This window comes from Acomys russatus, chromosome X, assembly GCF_903995435.1.
Source record: "Acomys russatus chromosome X, mAcoRus1.1, whole genome shotgun sequence".
NCBI classification, from domain to species: domain Eukaryota; kingdom Metazoa; phylum Chordata; class Mammalia; order Rodentia; family Muridae; genus Acomys; species Acomys russatus.
In genome coordinates, this window is record NC_067169.1 from 45,705,016 (window position 1) to 45,728,488 (window position 23,473).

The window sequence follows — 23,473 nt, forward strand, 5'->3', positions numbered from 1 at the left end:
ACACTGCATGCCAGATTTTAGGTTAAAGCTGTCGTTTCTATGAGTTTGCATAGCATTGTTCTTTTTTGTTGTTTTGATTTTTGTTTTGTTTTGCTTTTCGAGACAGGGTTTCTCTGTATAGCACTGGTTGTCCTGGAACTCACTCTGTAGACCAGTCTGTCCTTGAACACAGAGATCTGCCTGCCTCTGCCTCCCAAGTACTGGGATTAAAGGTGTGCGCCACCACCACTTGGCATAGCATTGTTCTTTATCTGGCATTTGTGGAGGTATGTGTATAGGTGATGATGGTGTTGACAACTCTGGTGACAAAAGTGTCAGAACCTGCTATCAATTAAAAATAAGCCTCCCTAAAAAGCACTGTGTAGTGGCCACTTCAAAAAAAATTTTTTTGAGACATGGCAACACTATGTTGCCCAGGCTGGCTTCAATCTAACAGATGCAAGCCCTCACCATGAACTTTTAAACACTGTAAATAACACCAGAATTTACATTTCATAAGTTGAAAAAACAAGCTTCTTTTAAAAATTAATTTTTAACCTATTTGTTTTGTTTTGTTCTTTGGCACGGGGTCTCTCTACATAGGCCTAGCTGTCCCAGAACTCACTCCATAGACCAGGCTGGCCTTGAACTCAGCGATCTAGCTGTCTCCTAAGTGCAGGGATTAATGGTGTGCGCCACCACTGCCTGGCTTTTTACATGGGTTCTGGGGATCTAAACTCAGGTTCGCATGCTTGGGCAGTCAAGCACCTTGTCCCTTGAGCCATCTCTCCAGCCTAGTGAAGCTATTTTATCACATCAGTGTTGGGATCAGATGCCACTGCTGTCATGCACTTAGTCCCCTTTGCTTTACTATCACAGGGCAGATCAGTCCACTATCCACCTGCCAGCATCTGTAGCATTCATTCATCCTTAGAACCATCTCTCACAACAAGAGTTCATGTGCAGAGATGGTTAAAAGTACCTGAAAAATACTGCTTCTGCTGGCTAACACTTAACCAATGGCCACTGGGTATTTATTAGTGTACCCAGTGGGATAACTCTGAGTTTCATGTTGTACGCTGGCTCTAACATTCTCAGGAAGGACAAAGCTCCAGGTAGCTCCAGTGGTTTGCTTGTGCAGCAAGCACTTTGTCCCCTGAGCCATCCCTCCAGACTAGAGGAGCTAACTATGTAGTTCTACTGGCTTGCTAATACTCAGTCTAGGTTGCCCTCCTTTCTATTTTACTGCCCTACTCACTCAGTGGGTCCTGGGATCACCTCCCAAATAACCTGCTCCAACTCAATTCCTGGTCTTAGGGTTTGCTTCTGGGATATCCCAAACTAGGACTTTGTCCAAAGATGCTCTTATGAGAATATTTTTCTTCTTCAGTTGATTTAAAATTTGGCTAGCTGTTTGGCTCCTAAATGACTCATTCTTGGATAATCAGTAGCATGACTCCAAATAGCAGGGAGCTCAAGGTTATATATGGCAGAGAGGAAAATGACATCATTTATTTGACCTTGGTGGTAATAGGGTTAAGTTCTATATTCAATGCTCATATGTATGAGCTAGAGAAAATATATTTCATGATGACAGACTGTGCCTTGAACCAGCCTATTTGTCTGGAAAATGCACAACCTTGACTATAAAATAAAGGAGTTAAATTATGTTGTTGGCTCAGCACCTTTCATCTTCATGCCAGAGAGTCTCCAGTATGGTTGCTTGCCAGTGGCTTCTTTGTAGTCTTAAAGATATTTCTCATTGCAAGTATATGTGTGAAAATATATTACCAACAAGCCCTCTTGGAGCTGGGTGTGCTGGCGCATGCCTTTAATCCCAGCACTCGGGAGGCAGAGGCAGGCAGATTGCTGTGAGTTTGAGGCCAGTCTGGTCTACAAAGCGAGTCCAGGACAGTCAGGGGTACACAGAGAGACCCTGTCTCAAAAGACCAAAACCAAAACCAAACCAAACCGAACAAAAACAAAAACAAACCAGAAAAAGAAAGAAAATATATTACCAACAAGTCCTCTTAAGCCTTATTACCACTTTCTTTTTCTTAATGAAGGCAGATTAATAAATAAATAAGATGCATTGGGTGAGTTTTCATAATGGAAATTAAAATGAATCTAATTGGAACAGTCACATTCTGTCCTTGTCATTTCATATATATATCTGTATATGTATACACACGTATGTATGTATGTATGTATGTATGTATGTATGTATGTATAACACAGTTTTCCAAAATACAAATTACTTTTCTTGTTATTGGTAAAGAAGGAAATAATGCTACTGTAATTTATATGCAACTGATCCTAGGCAACGGGAGCCAGGAGAGTGACAGTACAATTATGGCTTTCAACGGGAAGGAAGCAGCCTTCAGCTCTGCACTGCATGGCAATGGCTGTATTTATGAAAACAGAAATATTAACAGTTACACGCAGGCCCCTCTCCCCGGAGAGGCACACTCAGCCCCTCTTGCTCTACTGGGCCCCACCACTTCCTGACATAGGATGGCTCTTACTTCTGCCAGCTTGTACTGTGTCTTATGTTCTCTTGAAAGGCAGCCATGCTAGCCTGAGGCTTCTCTTCCATCAGTGTCATTTCTGTGTCTACTAACATGTGCTCTAAACAAAGAGTCACCTCTTTACTCCTGTACTGTCCTCACATTTGTCAGGGCAGCCTCTTGCCACCCTGAGGTGCCTGCCTGGTGGTACAAATAACCGCTTCAGAACCTTTTAAGTTTGTGTTTCACCTACAAAGTTGCACATGTTTGGTGCAGTCTTCTCCAACTCAAGTTCTCCCATATGCCTTATGATTATCTTTAGTGGGCTGTGTGGCAGAGAGGGAGCATTCTCAGGAATGCTATTAGTGTTGTAACCTCAAGAAAAATGGCCTTTTACCTAACTTTAGAAACAAGCTCTAGCTGGTGCTGACGCATCTCTTCTGTTTGTGGTGTCTGTAACAAATACTTCATCTCTTTTTGTAAACGGTCTGAGATTACTCCAGACTCCGCATATTCAACTATGTCATACATCATCATTGTCCTGGGAATGCTTCTGAGATTTAATCTTCGCCAGCGGTTATTCTTGCCACCAGAAGATGCAGGGGTCTCATCCATAAGGCTACAGTACTATATGGAAAAAAAAATGCAGAATGATCAGTTGTTGGTGCTCCTCTCCAGACTGTATCAACATCTCTCTCCTATAACTTTCATTCTGACTAGATGTTTCTGTGATCTCTGTTCTTCTTAACTCCCTTCCTGAAGGCAAACCCTTGTGGTGCAGTTTCAGTTCATACAGTGCCGCCCTCACTAAATGTTTATCTAATGCCTAAACCCTGGCACGCACTATTTTAGAAATGGTGTGCTACTCTCTGGTGTTAACTGGAGTGTTTTATTATTTTTACTTGTAATATTTGTAGAAATATTACTTCACTTTTTTCCACTCTAAAATGATTTCAGATAATCAATTTAACAACATAATTTATAGTTGGGTGTGGTGGCACATGCCTGTAATCTCAGCACTCTGGGGGGCAGAGGCAGGCAGATCTCTATGAGTTCAAGGCCAGTCTGGTCTACAGAGTGAGTCCAGGATGGCCAAGGCTACACAGAAAAACCCTGTCTCAAACACCGATCAACCAAATAAAACAAACTCCCCGAAATTTATACACTCAACTTAACATTCTAAATGCGTCTAAATGTGTGTTTGAGAGATAGGAATAGAGGGTGAGGGGCTCCAGTGCCAGAATGAGGCCTTTAAGGGCTATGACATCCTCTCAAACTTCCATGTGCACTCCAGTCCACACATACACACAAGCATGCACACATAGCCCATTTTGCCATGCAGAAATGTCAGTTGCCACCATTTGGTTGAGTAGTTACTAGTCTTTCCACAAAAGACAGGCAGCCTCAGTTCTCCCAATATAACTGCAAGCCTTTGCATCAAGCACAGACTCTGCAGCTGGATCCTCAATTCATAGCTCACTACATTAGTGATAAGAGTGCAATCATATGTAGTGACAAGTCATGTCCTGTCTCTAAAACTCTCCCAGTGTTTGGTACTGTAAATCCATTAATGAATTCACATGCAGACAGCAATTATGCAGTTGTGTGGCCTCTTTGTCTCGCAATGATATACCCATGTGACATTTTCCAAAAGTTGATAATCAAAAGAAGCAATCGAGGGCTGGAGAGATGGCTCAGCGCTTAAGAGTACATGCTCTTCTTGCAAAGGACCTGAGTTATATTCCCAGCGCTCACCAACCACCTGAAACTCCACCTCCAGGGGACCCAGTGCAATCTTCTGGCCTCCTTGGACACCTGCACATATATGCACACAATCTTGCCCCATCCACATGATTAAAATTAAAAAAAAAATCTTTTTAAGAGACAAACTTGGCCAGCAAAAAAACCAGATGTGGTATCACTGGAAGTGAAATTGGCATCCAATGTAAAGTGAAGTGTCAAGGGAACATATGGCTATGAAAGGCTGCCCCTGTTTAAGAAACTGGAAACGATACATAATAAATAAATAAATCTTTTTTAAAAACCCAACAAAAAGGGGGCTGGAGAGATGGCTCAGTGGTTAAGAGCACCGACTGCTCTTCCAGAGGTCCTGAGTTCAATTCCCAGCCAACCACATGGTGGCTCACAGCCATCTATAATGAGATCTGGTGCCCTTTTCTGGCGGGCAGGCACACGTGGAGACAGAACACAGTCTATATAATAAATAAACAAATCTTTTTTAAAAAAAGAAACTGGAAATGCTGAACAGTTAGAGGGACTTGGTGAAGGTGAACTCACTAATATAAAAGGCTGTGAGAAGAATGAGGTGCTATTGGCAGAAAATCCTTCATATTCTAAGAGCTAACATAGTTTGTAGCATATAAAATCTCAAGACCAAAATGTCAGCAACTGATTCAAATTTAGTGTGACAGCTGATGGAGATACGGCAGGGACAGTTGGTCCCTATTGTGATGTACAGGAGAACAAGAGGGCAAATATTCTTCCAAGAACTCTTTTGGTAGGTGGTAGACTGAGGGTGGAACCTAGGCCTTGTGAATGCTAGCTAGGCAAGTGTTCTACCCCTAAACCTTTTTATTTTTTAATTTGATACAGTCTTGCTAAGTTACCAAGGTTGACCTTGCACTTACTCTGTACCTCAGGGAAGCTTTGAGCTTGTGATCCTTCCGTATCAGGTTCCTAAACATCTAGGATTATAGGCCTGAGCTACCCAAGAGGTTTCACATCATTCTTGATTATGCTCCACCGCCTCTCCTCCCATGGCTTTTCTTTGTTTTGACTATGCTAGGGATCAAACTCAAGGCACTGTACCATTGAGCTACACCCCCAATCTGCTGTGCTCACAGCTTTACCCAGATTCACATATCATCTATTTCACCCACTCAAAGTGACCAACTCATTGGTTTTTAGTGTGTCCACTGCTGATTAGGTTTTTACAAAGACATAAAACATTCACTCTCGGTATTTCTGAATGTTTTAAATAATACTGTGCTAAATGTTTTGAGTTGTTTATTTCTATTATAAGAGAGCTTTTGATGTTTGCTTTTATTTTGGTTTCGAACTGGATCTTGCTATGTAACTCAGGGCTGCTTGGAACTCACTGTGTAACCGAGGCTGGCCTCAAACTTGAAATCCTCTTTGCCTTAACTTTCTGACTGCTGAGTTTACAGGCAAAAATCAGTTGTTTTTAACGTGCCAATCGATTTTCTCCATTGACTGCTTTTTATATTTGGGGCTGAGGACATAGCTTAGGGGTAGAGTGCTTGCCTATCATGCAAGAGACCCTGGGTTCAAGCTCCAGTGCTGAAAAAAAAATATCAGATCCAGACACATCCGAAAGTATACTGCAAGGAGTGGTGGCACAAGCCTGTAACTCCTGCATGTGGATTTACATGAATGAAGGATTAAGCCAATTTGAGCTCAGTCTGAGTTACATGGAATTTTGTCTCAAAACAACAAAAAAATGTGAAATGTGCTTTCTATAGTTTCAGTTTGTATCACTAGTTCTTTTAGCCTCACACTCCCATGCAAGCAAGAATGCCTGTGGACTGACCGGCTTTGTGTGTCAACTTGACACAAGCGAGAGCCATCAGAGAAAGGAGCTTCAGTTGAGGAAATGCCACTGGGAGATCGAGCTGTAAGGCATTTTCTCAGTTAGTAATTATTGGGGGATGGCCCAGTCCACTGTGGGTGAGGCCATCCTTGGGCTGGTGGTCCTGGGTTCTGTAAGAAAGCAGGCTGAGCAAGCCATGGGGAGCAAGCCAGTAAGCAGCACCCTCCAGGGCATCTGCATCAACTCCTACTTCCAGGCTCCTACCCTGCTTGAGTTCCTGTCCTGACTTCCTCCAATGATGGATTGTGATCTGGAAATATAAACCAAATAAACCTTTTCCTCCCCAACTTGCTTCATTGCTTTCATCGAAGCAATAAAACCCTGCCTGAGACAGTCTGTCTACTTTATTTCCCAGGAGTGGAGTAGTACAGTCAGTAAACGTCTCAGACCTGTCAATGATCTACTCTGCCACTCACTCATTCACTGAGCAACCTTGGGTGAGTTTTTGGTCCTCGTTAAAGCTTCATTTTTCTCATCCATAAAGAAGATCACAGGATTTGCGATGAAAGTGTGATATACCTGTGAAGATCTTTAAAAATGCCATTGATTTCCACAAATAATCTCATCTCTCTTTGACCCCAGTCTTTGACATATTCACAGCCTATGAGTTGGTGACTCATGTCCTTAGCAAAGATAGATGGCATTCCCAGCTTTATTTTTTGATCTAATTCCCTAGTCTCATAGGCTAAGTCCCTAAGAAAACACAATCAAGAGGCTCTAAGGCTCTGCACTAACTTCATATGTCAAGAGAGGTGCCCGAATGAAGAAGCTGAGGTCACATGTTATTATTACATTAGGAATCAGAATATTGGCAACTTTGATTTCTTCATTGACTGCCTCTGAGGACTGTTAGGAGAATAAATGGGAGTGAGTGTTACAGAAGGATTTATTACTAGTATTCTTATTCGGTATGGAGCTTCAGTGACCCAGTTCAGCATTGCTTTGTATAGCTATGCAAATCAGAAATTCAGGAGTCATGCTAGACAAATTCCTTCAGCTTCTCTCCTTGTCTGTCACCCAGGGCCACTGCCCTTACTCTGTATCTTGCATCTGTAGACACACAGCCTTAAACTGAGCAAACCACCATTTCCCCTGGTGTATCAAGAATCTTTGAACAGAATTCTCATTGCTTTCTAATTCTTTCTGAGTTCTGAAACCAGAGGTAGCTCTTCACTTATTAGCTTAAAACTACGTGTGTGTGTGTGTGTGTGTGTGTGTGTGTGTACATGAGGAGAGCATTTGTGTGAAGTCAGAAGTCAGAAGACATCTTTGTGGAATTGGTTTTCTTCCCTTCTGCCATGTGGGTCTGGGTATCAAACTCAGGATTTCATGCTTGGTATAAAGCTCTTTTACCGGCGAGGCCATCATGCCAGTCTTAAATTGCTAAGAGTTTCTGTCTTTATTTTAAAAAACATTTTAATTTTTATTATCTCTCCCCCCACCATCCTTGTGTATTTGTGTGTGTGTGTGTGTGTGTGTGTGTGTGTGTGTGTGTGTATGTGTGTGTGCTGTACCCTCACAGGCCAGAAGAGGATATTGGATCATCTGAGGCTATTGTTACAGGTGGTAGTGAATTGCTTGGTGTAAGTTCTGGCAACTGAACTCAGGTCTTCTGGAAGCACAGAAAGCACTCTTACTCTGAGTCATCTCTCTAGACCCCCAAATGTTAAATATTATGTTTTACCACAAAATTTAAAAGGTATGATTCTTTCTTGTTGGAGGACAGGGTCAGAAAAGCTTTTTTTGTTTGATTTTTTCACTATCTATATATAAATTCCTTACTTGCATATAATCTTGCACTGTGACAACATCCATACGATCGGCTACTTTGAACTTCTGGAAAATATGCTCATCTTCCATAATTTGTTGATAAAATTTCCTTTCCCCCATTATCTTATAAGCATCAGCCACTGCCTACAAAGAAAGTAGATTTTCAAAATAATATACTTTTAATCATTGGCACATATTTTATCTATTTTCTGACAAATATAGCAAAAATTGTTCCTGTCTTTTACAATCTTGTTATTTACAAAAAAGAAATTATATAGCTATTTTTTAGGAGTGGGGAAGGAGTTAAAATAAGGTCTCACTCTGTAGCCCAGGTTGGCCAGAAACTTAGTAGTAAGCCTCATGCCTTAGCTCCCTAAATGCTGGGGCTACAGGCATAAGCCACTGTGCCCAGCTATATAGGGATTTGTTTTGAGACAGGCTCTCATGTAACCCAAGCTTGCCTTGAACTTGCTGTGTAGTCAAGGATGAACTTAAATTTCTTATCTTCTTGCCTGTACCTCCCAAGTGCTGTGATTACAGGCATGGACTTCCATGTCTGGCTTTTATAGGGATTTTAAAATCATTTGGTATTTGTTCCCATAGCTATTGATGCTTAGTTTTAAAATATAACTACAGGTGTAGTTGAGTCTGCAGTCTTCAAGGGACCGTATTTTTTTTTAAAGGTTTTAATTTTGGACTGGAGAGATGGTTCAGTGATTAAGAGCACTTCTTGCTCATCCAGAGCTTTCACATGACAGTTCACAACCATCTGTTATTCCAATTCCAGAGAAATCTGATTCCTTCTTCTGGCCTCTGTGGGAACTGCACACATGTGGGGCACAGGCGTACATGCAGGCAATATATCAGTATAATATAATAATTGTTTTCAAATCTTAAAAAAGATTTTATTTTTATATTTGATTATGTGTATATGTATGTGAATTTGTGGATATGAATACTGTGCCCAGGGAGGTAAGAAAAGAGTGTCAGATCTCTTGGAGTTGGGGTTACAGTCAATTGTAAGCTGCCTGATGTGGGTGCTGGGAATCAAACTAATGTTCTACATGGGAACAGTATGTGCTGTTATGATTTCTCTCCAGGCTGGCCAATAGTTTGAAAGGTTTTATAAATAATTTATTTATATTTTATGTTTATTGGTGTTTTGCGTGTAGGTATGGCTGTGTGATGGTGTCAGGTCCCCTGGAACTAGAGTTATAGACAGTTGTGAGCTGCCATCTGGGTGCCTGGAATTGAATCTGGGTCCTCTGGAAGAGCTGTCAGTGCTCTCAACTGATGAGCCATCTCTTTGGCTCCAAGACTTTTCCCTTTTTAAAAATGTTCTTTTTATTTAAATGAAAGCAAAAGAACATTATTGCTGTTAGTGAAAAGAAAACTTATCTGGTGATTAAAGAGGGTGCCCTAAGAACTAGAATCCCATGTGTTTCTGGAATTGACACTCATTTCTGTTTGTTAACTCATTGTTTCCAAATGGAAATGTGGATGTGCCAAGTTGCTTACACCTCCCCTTTCCTTTAGACATCATTCTCAGTAGCCAGAGAAAAGCAAATAAAGAAAATTTCCTTCTTTTTAAATGGTCAACAGTTTACATTCAAAGGAAGTGTCTGAGAGACCAGAAGAGAAAAATCACAGAAAACAGAGGCTCAAATTCTTTGTCTTGGCCCTAGACACAGTGAATCCTCCTACATATATCAATCTTTCTGATAATAGCTATACATCCTTAGAGAGGCTTAAGCACTCCCAAAATATATGCTGAATCTTCTAACACCTATTTATAATATGTATCCATGCTTCTGGCCACAAAGGGTCTGCTTATGTGAAGGGAGCCTGGCAAAGAAGAAAATTCAAATCTTTTTCCATTCCAGATCAATTTTTCCCCTGCATATAAAAGAATGTGCTATTTGTGAAAGTGTGAAAACTCTGTTAACACTGAGGAGGCCATAATAAATTACTCAGGCAGGATAAAAACCCCTTTTATCCTTTTTATTTAAAACACAATAGCTTGACTTCACATATTTTCTTCTCTAATTCCCATTTATTATCCAGAATAGTCCTTTTAAATTTTGAATTCCAAAGTTTTAATGATGTATATAGAAAATAAATTGGGAAGAAAAGATTACAGTGGTCATATTTTATTCTTAATGCAGTGATGTGACTAGTTTAATGAAAATGGGAACATTCCCGTGGGTGGATTATTTTTGCTTTTCATTTCACCAATTTCTTTGCACATTATGTACCTGAAGAAAAGACAATGGTACATCTCTCTATTATACTTTATTATAATGTCATGTGGGTTTTTAAAACCAGTTCAATCACACTAAAGGTAAAAAGTCATAGTACATTGAACAGGTATAAATCCATGTAGTTTCTGCTTTAGGCACTTCTTTAGAAATAATTATATTTTACATTAGCTCAAATTACCTAGAAAAGTTATTTATTATCAGTTCCTCCCTTCCAATGCCCCATTTAGCCACTATCACTGATCTCTACAAGACCCAATCCTATTCATATATTGCTTCAGTTATACTGGGTCTACTCTAGTCCTGTGACCAAAGAAAGACATGCCTAGAAGCATAGGACAAGATCTATGCCTACTTTTTTTGTTTTATTTATTATTATTATTTATTTATTTAGTTTTTCGAGACAAGGTTTCTCTGTGTAGCTTTGGCTGTCCTGGACTCACTTTGTACACCAGGCTGGCCTCGAACTCACAGCAATCCACCTGCCTCTGCCTCCCGAGTGCTGGGATTAAAGGCGTGCGCCACCACGCCCGGCTCTCTCTGCCTACTTTTGAGAGGGTGTATTAGGAACTTTTCCATTGCTGTGAAAAGTACCACGACCATAAGTAACTTACAGAAGAGTTAGTTTTGGCCTACAGCTCCAGAAGGTGAGTCCATAATAGAAAGGGAGACATGGCAGCAAGTGGCCAGAGCAGGAAGTTAAGAGATCACATCTTCAATAGCAACCTCAAAACAGGGACCAAGTGTTCAAATATGTAAACTTACTGGGAACATTTTTTACTCAAACAAACACAGGTATTTGGGGGTGGGGGAGAGCACTGCCCGGTAGTTGAGATGTTCTTTGTCAGACATGTGTTACACATAATCAGCGTTCATTCATGCTGGAAATTCCCACTTATGGAAGTAATGATAACTGGTATACCCTTTTGTTTGGGTTGGAATAATTCGTTATATGCAGATGCAGAATAAACAAAAGCGCAAGAACTGCTGGGGTTGCTTCAGTCTTGAAATGTATGCAGTATGGTAGAAACAGATAAGCATTCAAATCTCGGTTATGTGCCTCCAAGTCTCCCCAAAGTCTTGCTTTTTCACAGAGTGGGGACAGTATTTCTCACCAGAGGGAACAGAGGGAGGGCCGTGTGAGAGGACACGTACAGCATCAGCCTCGTCCCTGAGCTCAGGAGTGGTTAAGAGCATGGACTTTGGCCTCAGGCCCTTCACTCTCTAGTTGTGAGGTTTTTTAAAAAATTATTATTAATTTATTCTTGTTACATCTCAATGGTTATCCCATCCCTTGTATCCTCCCATTCCTCCCCCCCCCCCATTTTCCCATTATTCCCCTCCCCTATGACTGTTCCTGAGGGGGATTACCTCCCCCTGTATATGCTCATAGAGTATCAAGTCTCTTCCTGGCTACCTGCTGTCCTTCCTCTGAGTGCCACCAGGTCTCCCCCTCCAGGGGACATGGTCAAATGTGAGGCACCAGAGTACGTGAGAAAGTCAGTCCCCACTCTCCACTCAACTGTGGAGAATATTCTGACCATTGGCTAGATCTGGGAAGGGGTTTAAAGTTTACCTCCTGTATTGTCCTTGGCTGGTGCCTTAGTTTGAGCGGGACCCCTGGGCCCAAATCTGCTTATCATAATGTTCTACTTGTAGATTTCTAGGACCCTCTGGATCCTTCTACTTAAAAATATGGAGCGCCTCACGAATTTGCATGTCATCCTTGTGCAGGGGCCATGCTAATCTTCTCTGTATCGGTCCAATTTTATTATATGTGCTGCCGAAGCGAGCACTAGTTGTGAGGTTTTAAGCAAGTTACTTAAAACGTTGTTTTTGAATGTGACTTTATTTTTTCATTATTAGGTATTATGGAATTTTTATACATGAATTTTTCCTTCTACTCTCAATGATCCCCTTCCACTTCCCCATTAGTCTCCTTTCTATTTTTATATTAATTTCTTAAACATAAAGATAAGTTAGCAAAATAAACAGAATAGTTTTATGGGAATTAAGTGAAATAATGCACCGAGATAGAACTGGATCAAGTAGGGCCAGAGGGAGTAGGGAGATGGCTTAGGTAAGATGCTTGCTGCTTATATAAGCATGAGGCCCTGAGTTCTGACCATTAGTACCCATGTAAATACTGAGCATTATGGCATACATCTGAAACCCCAGCACTGTGAGACAGAGCTGGGCAGATCCCTAAATATAACTGGATAACCAGATTAGCTAAATTGGTGAGCCCCAGGTTCAATGAGAGATCTTGTCTCAAAAATCAAAATAGAAAATGAATGAGGACATTCAGCCTCCAGCCTTTGCACTTCCCCATCCCATAGTGATCAAGTAAGGCTGACAATATAGCAAGGTTGGCAGAGTGCTTACCTAGTGTGCATGAGGCCCTGGGTTTGATCCTCAGAACTTCCTGTAAAAATAAAATATGGTGGTATACACCTGTAGCAATAGCATAGGGAAGTGGAAGCCGGAGAAGCAGAAGCTCAACATCAGCTGCATCATGGGTTCGAGGCTAGCCTGGTATATATGAGACATATTGGGGCTTGAAAGAGCCCTGAGGGAGGGCGAAGGGGAGAGAGGGAGGGAGACCAAGAGTGAGAGGAAATAATCAAGCAAAAAGGGTGGCTATTGTTAATTTTTTTAAAAGTATGGATAAAGTTTAAAAGGTTAGGGATTTTTGAAAAAATATAAAATAACAGTTGCTGGATCTTAACAGTTAAGTTTGTTAGTTAGATCCATAGGATCCTTTTGTAGCCTGTAAGTGGGCTTTCACACTATTATGTGAGGTGTGCTTCCCTTAAACATCATTATCATGTAGGTACATTACTGTATGACATGAAAAAAAAAAAAGGTATCAGTTACCTACTGGTGCTCCAGACCATGGGATAGGAGGCCCTTTTAAGAAAGTGCTTACCAATGTTATAGTGTCAAGGATTACCTGAGGGACTTGTTAAAATGTGGATGCTGGGCCAGGGGGTCTGATGTAGGACCAGGGCTTCTGTATTTCTTTTTTATTCTTTAAGTTGAGTGTGCATGTGTGCACATGCAGGTAGGTGTCCAAGGAAGGACAAGAGGACAAGATTCTCTGAAGCTGGAGTTACAGGTGGTTGTGAGCCATCTGATAGGGTGCTGAGAAGCAATCCTCTGCAAGAATAGTGCACACTTTTGATTACTCAGCCATCTCTCCAGTCTCTAGGTTCTGCATTTTTGAATGTTCCAGTGGATGCTGGAGTGTAGGGCTGCAGATGCTTTGGGTAATAAGGCTTTAGTAAATTCTCAGATGGACCAACAATAATGACAACTCTCTTTTAAATTACCAATGCTGATAAAATAGATCGTTAAAATGGGAAATGAAATGAGCGCATGTGCCCACACCCACCATTATTCTATTGTACTAAAACAATGGTTCTCAACTTGTGGGTCACAACCCCTTTGGGGAGGGGTTGAATGCCTTTTCACAGGGGTTGCCCAAGACCACCGGAACCTACAATTCATAACAGTAGCAAAATTACAGTTATGAAGTGGCAATGAAAATAATTTTATGGCTTGGGGTCACCACAACATGAGGAAATATATTGAAGGGTGAGGTAATAGGAGCCACTGTCTTGGCACCTTTGGAGAAAATATTGATTATATATAGATGTGTTTCTAGTTTTTCTTGGTGGAATCTATGCCTGTCTTTATGCCACCATTATACTATCTTTTTTTCCCCTTCAAGACAGGGTTTCTCTGTGTAGCCTTGGCTTTGTAGACCAGGCTGTCCTTGAACTCAAAGCGATCCACTTGCCTCTGTGCCACTATGCCCAGCTCTGTTACACTGTCTTAATTACTATAGCTTTATAAGTCTGGAAATTGGGTAGTGTAAATTGTCCAACTTTCCTTATTTTCCCCCCCTTTCATTTGTTTTGGAAAATGATATGGAAATGCAACAAGAAATGGAAATATGGAGGGGATCGGTGGAGCAAAAATGTGTTAAATTTCTCCTTTATAAATGAAATTAGAGGGGCTCGAGAGATGGCTCAGCAGTTATGAGCACTGGCTGCTCCTCCATGGGACCTGGGTCAATTCTCATCACCAACCTGGCAACTAACGATTGTCTGCAACTCCAGTTCCAGGGAATCCATGCCCTCTTCTGGCCTCCTGAAGCACCAGGCATGTATGTGGTGCACAGCCATGTAGGCAAAACCACCCATACACATAATAATAAAGGTATTTTCAAAGATAAGTGAACTTAAATATCTGAACAAACTAAAACTGACCCACTTATATAAAGAAACAAATGAGGGGCTCGAAAGATGGCTTAGCAGTTAAGAGCACTGATTTCTCTTACAGAGCGTATGGGTTCGATTGCCAGCACTTACACAGTGGCTCACAACCATTTCTAATTCTAGTTCTAGGGAATCTGACACCCTCCTCTGGCACCAGACATGTATGTAGTGCACTGACATACATGCAGGCAAAACATACATGTACATAATAGAAGAAATAAATGGACTCAGGGCTAGTGGTGTAGCTCAGTTGGTACAGTGCTTACCTTATAATGAAGCCCTTTGTTTGAGTCCCAGCACTGCATAACTTGGGTATGTCAGCACACCTGTAATCCTAGCACTCTGGAGGTGGAGGCAGGGCAGTCAGAAGCTCATGAGGTAAGAGTCACTTTAATCCCAGAGTCCCAGAGGGAGAGGCAGGCAGATCTCTGGGAGTTCAAGGCCAGCCTGGTCTATATAGTGAATTCCAGGACAGTCAAAACTGCATAGCGAGATCCTGTCTCAAACAAACAATCAAGAAACAAACAAACAAAACTAAGACCAAAACAAAAAAGAAATAAACAGAGAAGTCGGATCAGTTTGCTAAAGAAACTTTTATTCAAAGAGCAAAAATATAAATTCAGAATAAGAAAAATCCCAACATTGCAAGTTTTCTTTGGACTATGAATTTACATATCATTCAAGCTTGTTTTGAAAGGAATGAAAGGGACGAGAGCAGTCCAAACTATTCTCTTCAGGTTGGGTATGTTCTGTTCATTAAAGGACCATTATAGTGTCCACTGAAAAAGTCAGGCTGAACAGTACAATAACATCTTAATAGGAAGAACAAACAAGATTATAAAATCTCATTCCATGGGGAAACTGAAGGCACCATAACAAACCATTGGGGCTGATTACTCCATGAGAGTGACAGCTGCAGCATATTAGGGAAAGGCAAAACAGTAAATGTTCTTTTTTCTTTGGCATGGTTTCTAGAACTTATATTAACACTAAAATATATTTTTAAAACATTTACAACATCTGTAAGTGTGAAAGAACTTTCTTTGTGATGGTTTTTATCCACAATAGCTCCCTTCCGAGGTCAGGATGAAGATGTGGGTCCCAGAGATCATTCAGACTTCCTACTAATATAGGTATTTGTATGCCAAACAGGATCATTCTGGTTTTCTACTTATGTGTGAATAAACACATGTACATCCAAACTCTAGTTCTTAGAGACTTCATATGAATCTCCTTAACCTTTCACTTTAGTAAGCTCCATCTGAAATGCAGTTTATGTGATCTGAACAGTAAATGTCTGTGTCTGTTGCTGATTCCTTGCCAGTTCATATGCTTCACTGTCCCAAGGACCAGAATCAACTGGCTCAGTCAGCTTCCTCTGCTCTTTTCTTTGCTATCAAACAATCTTCCACAAGTCCCTCTGAGGCTGGAGACAGTCTCTCTTTTCATGTGGTCTCCTTCTCATTTTCTCTCCTCAAAGGAGGAGGTTGGACGTTTCCTTATGAAGATACGCAGTGGGACCCAGGGGTGCGGTCTCCCTGCTTCAAGGTCAGAGTGCTCCAAGGAATTCTTATCAGGAGATGTCTCCTTCTCAGGAAGATGGGATGAAGAAGTTTCCAAGATCCTGGAGCTCCAGAAATCATTTCTCAATCTAGTGAAGACCATTCGGAGGGGTTGGACTGGAACGTGGCTGGACAATGGATGATGGGATTCAGCGTGAGGCTGGGCAAAATGCGGGAGAGCTCTGTTGTATGGAGGCTGTTGTTCAACGCTGGTGCCTTGAGGAAGCTCTTTTGGTTCAACTCTACTTGTACTTGAATGTGGAACAGCACAGAAAGCCTGCAGCATAGGCCTTTCAGTGCTCTTCTGGGGTATTTGGTAGGGGCTTAGTCGCCATTTCTTTGGACACTTTGGGGTAATCTGGGTGCGGATCTGGAAACTTCTCTCCTTGGTTACCTTGAAGCTGAGCTCAGTATTCTGGTTATCTGTATGTGTGGCAGGATACAGCTGGCAGCATTTATCTTCATCAGAATGTTGGGCTGGTGACTGAGTGTTAAACATGTGGCCCATTTCCTGCACATTGAAGGTAGCCTGGGGAATTTGATGGAAGCAATCCTCTATGCTTTGGTCTGTTGGATTCTCACTGAAAGTTGGGTCCATATCACTGTGCCCAAAGGCTGATTTTGACATGCTAGGGACATCCAAGGTCTCAAGTTGATCTTCCTCAAAAGGTAAGATAGTAGTAGGGTCTTCTGTGGAAGGATCTGTCTTGTCTGATGGCGGACTAATCAGGGATGATTTCCTACGTATATGGATGAACCTTGGTCTGCTGGGACGCCTCAGATAGTCACCAGAATGTGTTGTATCCTTCCATCTATGTGGCTTAATCTCTGGGGGTTTCTTAGGAAATTTGAGCAAGAGAGCCTTCCTCTGCTGTTCTTTTCTTTCTCGCTCTTCTCTCTCTTTCTCTGTCTCATTCACTGTCTCAAGGCTCTGGGGGTTCTGTGGCTTTCGTGGGTCCCGATTCTCCTTTTCTTTCTTTATGTTTAAGAATTGTGGTGCCTTGGCTCCATCCCAAGACTTCATAGGGCACTTCCTGCTTCTTATAGTGTGTCCAAAGGCCCCACAGTCTTTGCATTTTATCCTGGGAATCTCTTCTGGTGAACGACGTTTCTGATCTTCCATGGTTTTGTCAGATGAAGTCTCTGAGGAAGAATCTGCCCTTTGACCCATCATTTTGGAGGCTTGTCAGGTTTCCTAAGGTGTTCAGGGATTTCCTAAGACCCAGCTGTCTTCCTCCTGTCTGTTAGCAGGTTCTCAAGACAGGTGGATGATGGAGACACAGCAAGACATATGATGAAGGTTTCAGGATGCTGGAGAAAAGGGAAGTCACATTTTCTTTTTTATATCACTGGGCAATTTTCTCCCCCTCTAACAATTATGTCACAAATGAACAAAAATTAATGAGGTTATTATTTAACATTCTAATGAGTTGTAATGTATAAATAAGTGTTTTCTAGTGACGTCTTCCTTCTGAGGTTCTCATTTTCTTAAAGCCTGAGCACATCAGGGATGGTGGGACTGACCCAGGAGAATTTCAGTTCCTGGGAAAGTCTGATTATATAATATTAGAATAGAAAAATAGATGGTATTTTATAGAACCTCAGCTTATTCTGAAGATGAGCACGATACAAATTTATCCCTCAAGAGTAAGATGAAAATATACTTCTTAAGCTGGGCATGGTGACCCACACTCTTAATCCCAGCACTCAGGAGGCAGAAGCAGGTGGATCTCTTTGTTGGAGGCCAGCCTGGTCTAAAGAGCGAGTTCTAGGACAGACAGGGAAACTGTTCCAATAAACCAATATATATTTCTTCATCTGATTCCAATTTTATAATAGATATATATTAATGTTTTTGAAATCTCATACCATATTGCATAATGAGAACTTGTAGTCCATTTGCTACGTTTTTGAAATGGAGTTGATATTTCCTAGAATTATTTAAAAACAAAAAGCAGGGCTGGAGAGATGGCTCAGAGGTTAAGAGCACTGGCTGCTCTTCCAGAGGCCCTGAGTTCAATTCCCAGCCACCACATAGTGGCTCCTAATAATCTGTAATTAGATCTGGTGCCCTCTTCTGGGGTGCAAACACACATGCAGGCAGGACATTGTATACATAATAAATACATCTTAAAAAAAATAAAAACAAAAAGCAAAGTAGCCTCTGTTACTTTTCTAATAATCTTCAGACTCAATGCTGCACTTGCCGGATCAAGTCAGAAGTTGCCAGGCTATGTAGTCTTCTTTCCAGAACCAACTCATGATTTTAGATAGGCCATGCTTTTTGTGTAACATATTTCTCAAAGGTTTATTTATTTATTTATTTATTGCATTGCCTGGGACTGAATGTATGACATACCATGTATACTTAGCAAAATTTCTACCACAAAGTTACACTACAAATCCAGAATAATATCTCTATTAATGGTTAAAAATGACTATAACCATATTTTAAACTCTATTTTAGTCAGGGCAAGAGCCAAAAGATTAAAACCACTGCTGTTAAAAATAGACGTAGCACTTTGACATGCTCCCTGTAATTACCCTATATTAGACACAAGTATGGTGATAATTCCTGAAACTTAACGATATCATGAGAACTCCTGTCAAACCTCCCCCCCAAAACACACACACACACACACACACACAAAACAAGAAACAAACCCCAAAATACTATTTTGAACGTTCTCTTCCCCAGGCTCTTCTTTCTTTCAGAAATGGTTCTACTATGCAGCTTAGGCTGGCTTTGAGCTATGAAGCATCCTGCCACAGTATGGGGATTACAAAATTGTGCCAACATACTCAACTTAAAAGTATATTTTCAGTACCAAAGCCGAGCACATATTTTCTAGGTACACTACAAAATGAAAGGAAAAACAAAATTCCACTAAAACAAATAAAATTGCACCTAACATAAAATTTAAAATTTTTAACGCAAAGAAAAGTGATAGATATTTTTCTAGAGCCTCATATAAGTAATAAATTTTAAATTTATTTTAGTGGAGACACGTTGAAACATGGTGCTTAGAAAAAAGTTACCTGTTTGATGGGCTGATTGAAGGCAAAATAATGTAGTCTGTGTACTTGGAATGCAATTTAGATATCACCTAGATGTTAAGAAGCAATATTAGTATAAAAACATACATCATGAAACATCACCTTACTTGACGGCTTTAGTAAACCTTTCCCGCTGAAATACTTGTGACCATGGCCATCATTTTTAAAAAAAATTTTAAACACGATGAAAGGTGGAAATGTGTCGCCACCAAATCTGAAATAAAGATTAAAAAATTAGTGGTGCAGCATCAACTCTGGGGCCCCAATGTTTCTTCCTCATGTACTTAACACAGCTCATACAATTTTTCAAATACAGAGCATAAAAAGAACATATAAAGATCTAGCAAAGAAATGGATCCACAGGTGAAAGTCACAACTATTCTCATACTTATGGACACAATGGGGGTGAGACCTCATGGTATCCTATAGCTAGAGTCATGTGTTAGCCTTTTAACATAACAAGTGTAAATAGGGAAACATTTACTTTTTAATTTTATCCTGAGAAACAATCAGGATTAAAAAATCATTTCTATTATTTCCCCTGTGAAATACATTAGCAGAGATATATTACCTGAATCTGACTTTACACTTCATGCTAGGATCTTTCACAAGTGCAGCCTCTATGGGGCTTACTTTCTTCAGTAGTTCATGTGCCACACAATATTCCTGAAATAAATGATGGCACTGTGAACAGAAAGTGGTGCCCTGCTCAGATGTCACTTACTGACTAGAGGAATGGAAGCATAGTGAAATGAACTTGTTTCAGAGTTCCGAAGAAGAAGTGGGTTTCTATTCTTTGTGTTTGTCATCTATGAAGCCTGGAGTCAGTTATTTTAACTTAATGGGTCTACAAATTTGAGTGTTCATCCCTTTTGAGATCACAGGCATTGTTCTTTCCCTATGAGAATACCTTCCCACAATCTATTGCATTTATCTATAAGCTTATCTGTGTCTCCAACTATATTATAAGTACCATAAAGGCACAGTCAGCATCTTTCTTCTTTATTATGTCCCTAGCATTTAAAACAGTACCTGAACCGTATAAGAAACTTAACAAGTGTTTAATGTTCAATGTATTATGGCAATATGGGGATAATTATGGTATTAAGCAACTAACTTTTTATTTTCAAGACAGGGCTTCTCAGTGTAGCTTTGGCTGTCCTGAAACTCTGCAACTAGCTTTCAAGCACCTTTTATTTACCGTGTAATATGGTGATATCATATACATGTATATGTATAAAACTTCATTTAATCCTAACAACACAATTAGAATATTATCACTCTCTTTTTATAAGTGAGGAAGTTAGGTCTCAAACTTAGATCTGTTTGACTCTAAAACTTCCATTCTCTTCCTTAATGACTCTATACTATTTTATGCCTGTGACAATTCCATAAAATGTACAATTGTGAGATTTTAATAAGATAAAATATTATTAATATGAAGTATTAATTTGAAGCATTGGAATAAAGATGCAAAAATGACTAACTTCATTTATTTACTAATAGCCTAAAATTATAAGGAAAGCAATAACATGATAATTAAAAGTGAGTTTTTATATGAGAATACAAGTAGGCCTGAGGGTAAGACAGTGAAGAAGTATACATATGCTTAGACTTTATTTTTCAGGGCTGCTAAAATTCCTGCAATGTGACATTTCTGATAGCAGAATAGTTTCCAGAGAGATTTTTTGGGGGGTGGGCAGTGCAGGAGGATAGGCATCTGTTTATTGTTGATATTCAAATAGGATTATATTCTTTATACTGTTCTGACTTGCCCTTTTTACTAACAAGCTATCTTGGTTGTTATTCTGTTGCAGAATCGTGTTAATATTGCAAGCTTTAGCTGGGCAGTGGTGGCGCACACCTTTAATTCCAGCACTTGGGAGGCAGAGGTAGGCGGATCACTGTGAAATTGAGGCCAGCCTGGTCTACAAAGCAAGTCCAGGACAGCCAGGGCCATTACACAGAGAAACCCTGTCTCAAAAAAACAAAACAAAACAAAAATATTGTAAGCTTCAGACATGAAGACAGAGACATTTACTTGCATTTATGAACCAAGGCTGAGATAATGGAAATGCTGGGCTGAGGGAGGTGCAGCGGTTAAGAGCATGTACTGCTTTGACAGAGACCTTGGTTTGGTTCCCAGCACCCACATGGCGGCTCACAATTGCTTGTGATTTCAGTTTCTGGGGATTTTATGCTTTCTTCTGGCTTCTGCAAGCTCTTGTACACACACGGTGCACAGAAACTCACCCAGGCACACCCATGTACATAATAAATAAATTCTTAAAAAATGAACTACATCTGCTGAGTAGAAAAAGAAAACTGTATTTTAAAATTCAGGCTGTGTGTGTGTGTGTGAATGTGTGTGTGTGTGTGTGTGTGTGTGTTGTTAAGGATTAAACCCAGGCCCTGTTGAATACACATTCTACCACTGGGATACACCTTCACTTCTTTTTAAAAAAAGATTTATTTATTATCTATGCAGTATTCTGCCCGCATGTGCATCTGCCTAGCACAGGAAGGCACTGGACCTCATTACAGATGGTCGTGAGCTACCATGTGGTTGCTGGGAACTGAACTCAGGACCTTAGGAAGAGCAGACGGTGCTCTTAACCTCTGAGCCATCTCTCCAGCCCTATGCCTCCAGTTCTTAATCCAGAGATTCTTTGCTGTTGTAAGATCGCTGTCTCCTATCTTCAAATAAGGACACAAATTCAAAAACTGAAACACAACAGTGCGTTCATTTCAGAAAAATAGTAACACCCAGAGGGCTGGAGCGATGACTCAACAGTTGCTGATCCTTCAGAGGACCCAGGTATGATTCCCAGGGGAATCCATTGCCCTCTTGTGGTTTCCACAGGCATTGCATGTCATGGTGTGCAGATACACACAAAGGCAAAACATCCATATACATAAAATTTTAAAAAAATATATAAAAATAAAATATAAAGGACCAAAAATAATCCATTTAATATTAACAAAAGAAGCAATTTTAAGAACTTTAAATAATTATTATATCTAAGTCAGAGAGATAAATATTATTATATCTAAGTCAAAGAGGGTTGTTGGTTCTATCTTTAACTGTCAGGTCTTTTAACTAGCCATGGAATAACATCTATCAGAGGGAAAAATACATACCGCTGCACAAACTGCATGTTTTAGGAGTTTAAACAATGTTTTATCCACATAAATGAACCAGGCTTTCTGTATTTTTGTTGCTGAAATGTCTCTATTAATTATAGGAGGAAAAAGAGAGGTTGGTTGGTTATTTATGAAGTGCTTTTCATTTTCCTGAAATCTTAGACAACTTCCAATTTTTAAAATGTTTATTTTGTTTTTATTTAAAAAAAATTTTTTTTTTTTTAGTTTTTCAAGACAGGGTTTTTTTTTCCCTGTGTTCTATTGGCTGTTCTGGACTCACTTTGTAGACCAGGATGGCCTTCAATTCACAGTGATTCGCCTGCCTCTGCCTCCCAAGTGCTGGGATTACAGGCGTGCGCTACCACGCCAGGCTTTCAATTTTTGCATCTTACATTTTCCCATTACTAAGACTGAACTAATGAGGAACATTAGGATGGAGTAAGTGGAATGATTCCCTTGTAGGCTCTAATCAGAATGAGGCTATGGAATAATTAGTAATTCCCTTGAGATTAAAAAAAATTAAACACCTAAAACTTTATCAAGCCCCATATATAAAGCCAGGCATGGTGGCACTTTCTTACAATCCCAGCACTTAGCAGATGGAGGCAGGAGGATCAGGAGCTCCAGAGCATCCTGACTACACAGTGAGTTTGGCCTAAGGGGACAGTCCTGGTCTGTGTCATACTCCCTCCATGCGTTATCTCTGAAACAGTGTCTCAGGTAACCAGGCCTGGATTGAAGAGCTGGATATGTGGCCGAGGATGACTTGAAACTTCTGATCCTCCTGCCTCTAACTTCTTAGCCCTGCTGGGATTATGTCATGTCTGGTTTTATGTGGTGATGGAAATTGAACCAAAGACTTTGGGCATATATTAGGTAACAACTCTACTAAGTAAGAATATCCTTAGTCAGAGATCCTGGGGTTTAATTCCTACTACTACTAGGGGGGCTGGGAGTGAGGAGAGGAAAAAAGAGAGGTAAGGGAGAAAGGAGGTTAGAAGGGGAAGGGAGGGAGAAAGAGAGAATGTTAATAAATAGAAGGTATGAGAAGAAAAGTTTGCCTTCTAAAAACATTCAGGCAGCTGTTGAAATAGCTCCGTGGGTGAAGAATTAGAACCTGTGTTCAATAGCCTGAACCCATATAAAAAGATTCGAGAACACATGTAATCCCAGCACTAGGGAAGTGGAGGCAGGCGGGTCCCTGAGGCTCCATGACAAGTCAGCCTAGCCTTGTTAGTGAATTCCAGGCCAGTGAGAAATCCTCTCTCAAAAAATAAGGTGA

General features: G+C 40.5%; 2 protein-coding genes, 1 non-coding gene and 1 pseudogene across 4 annotated transcripts in view; 2 read left to right on the forward strand and 2 right to left on the reverse strand.

Moving 5' to 3' along the window:
- The window catches only part of Klhl15 (kelch like family member 15), a 932,444-nt gene that overhangs the window by 90,456 nt on the left and 818,515 nt on the right, over positions 1-23,473 (forward strand). The window lies entirely within an intron of this gene.
- CXHXorf58 (chromosome X CXorf58 homolog) overlaps positions 1-23,473 on the reverse strand; it is a 29,079-nt gene that overhangs the window by 2,773 nt on the left and 2,833 nt on the right. Inside the window, exons 2-6 of the mRNA XM_051142442.1 lie at positions 22,189-22,286; positions 19,619-19,713; positions 19,150-19,261; positions 7,900-8,031; positions 2,884-3,113 (exon numbers count right to left, since the gene is read on the reverse strand). Coding sequence (XP_050998399.1) covers positions 2,884-3,113; positions 7,900-8,031; positions 19,150-19,261; positions 19,619-19,713; positions 22,189-22,286 — 667 coding nt within the window. The remainder of the gene's footprint in view (positions 1-2,883; positions 3,114-7,899; positions 8,032-19,149; positions 19,262-19,618; positions 19,714-22,188; positions 22,287-23,473) is intronic.
- Positions 11,835-11,941, reverse strand: LOC127186126 (U6 spliceosomal RNA). The gene has a single exon (XR_007830355.1). It is a non-coding gene; the product is annotated as a U6 spliceosomal RNA (small nuclear RNA).
- On the forward strand, positions 12,903-12,996 carry LOC127186106 (uncharacterized; annotated as a pseudogene).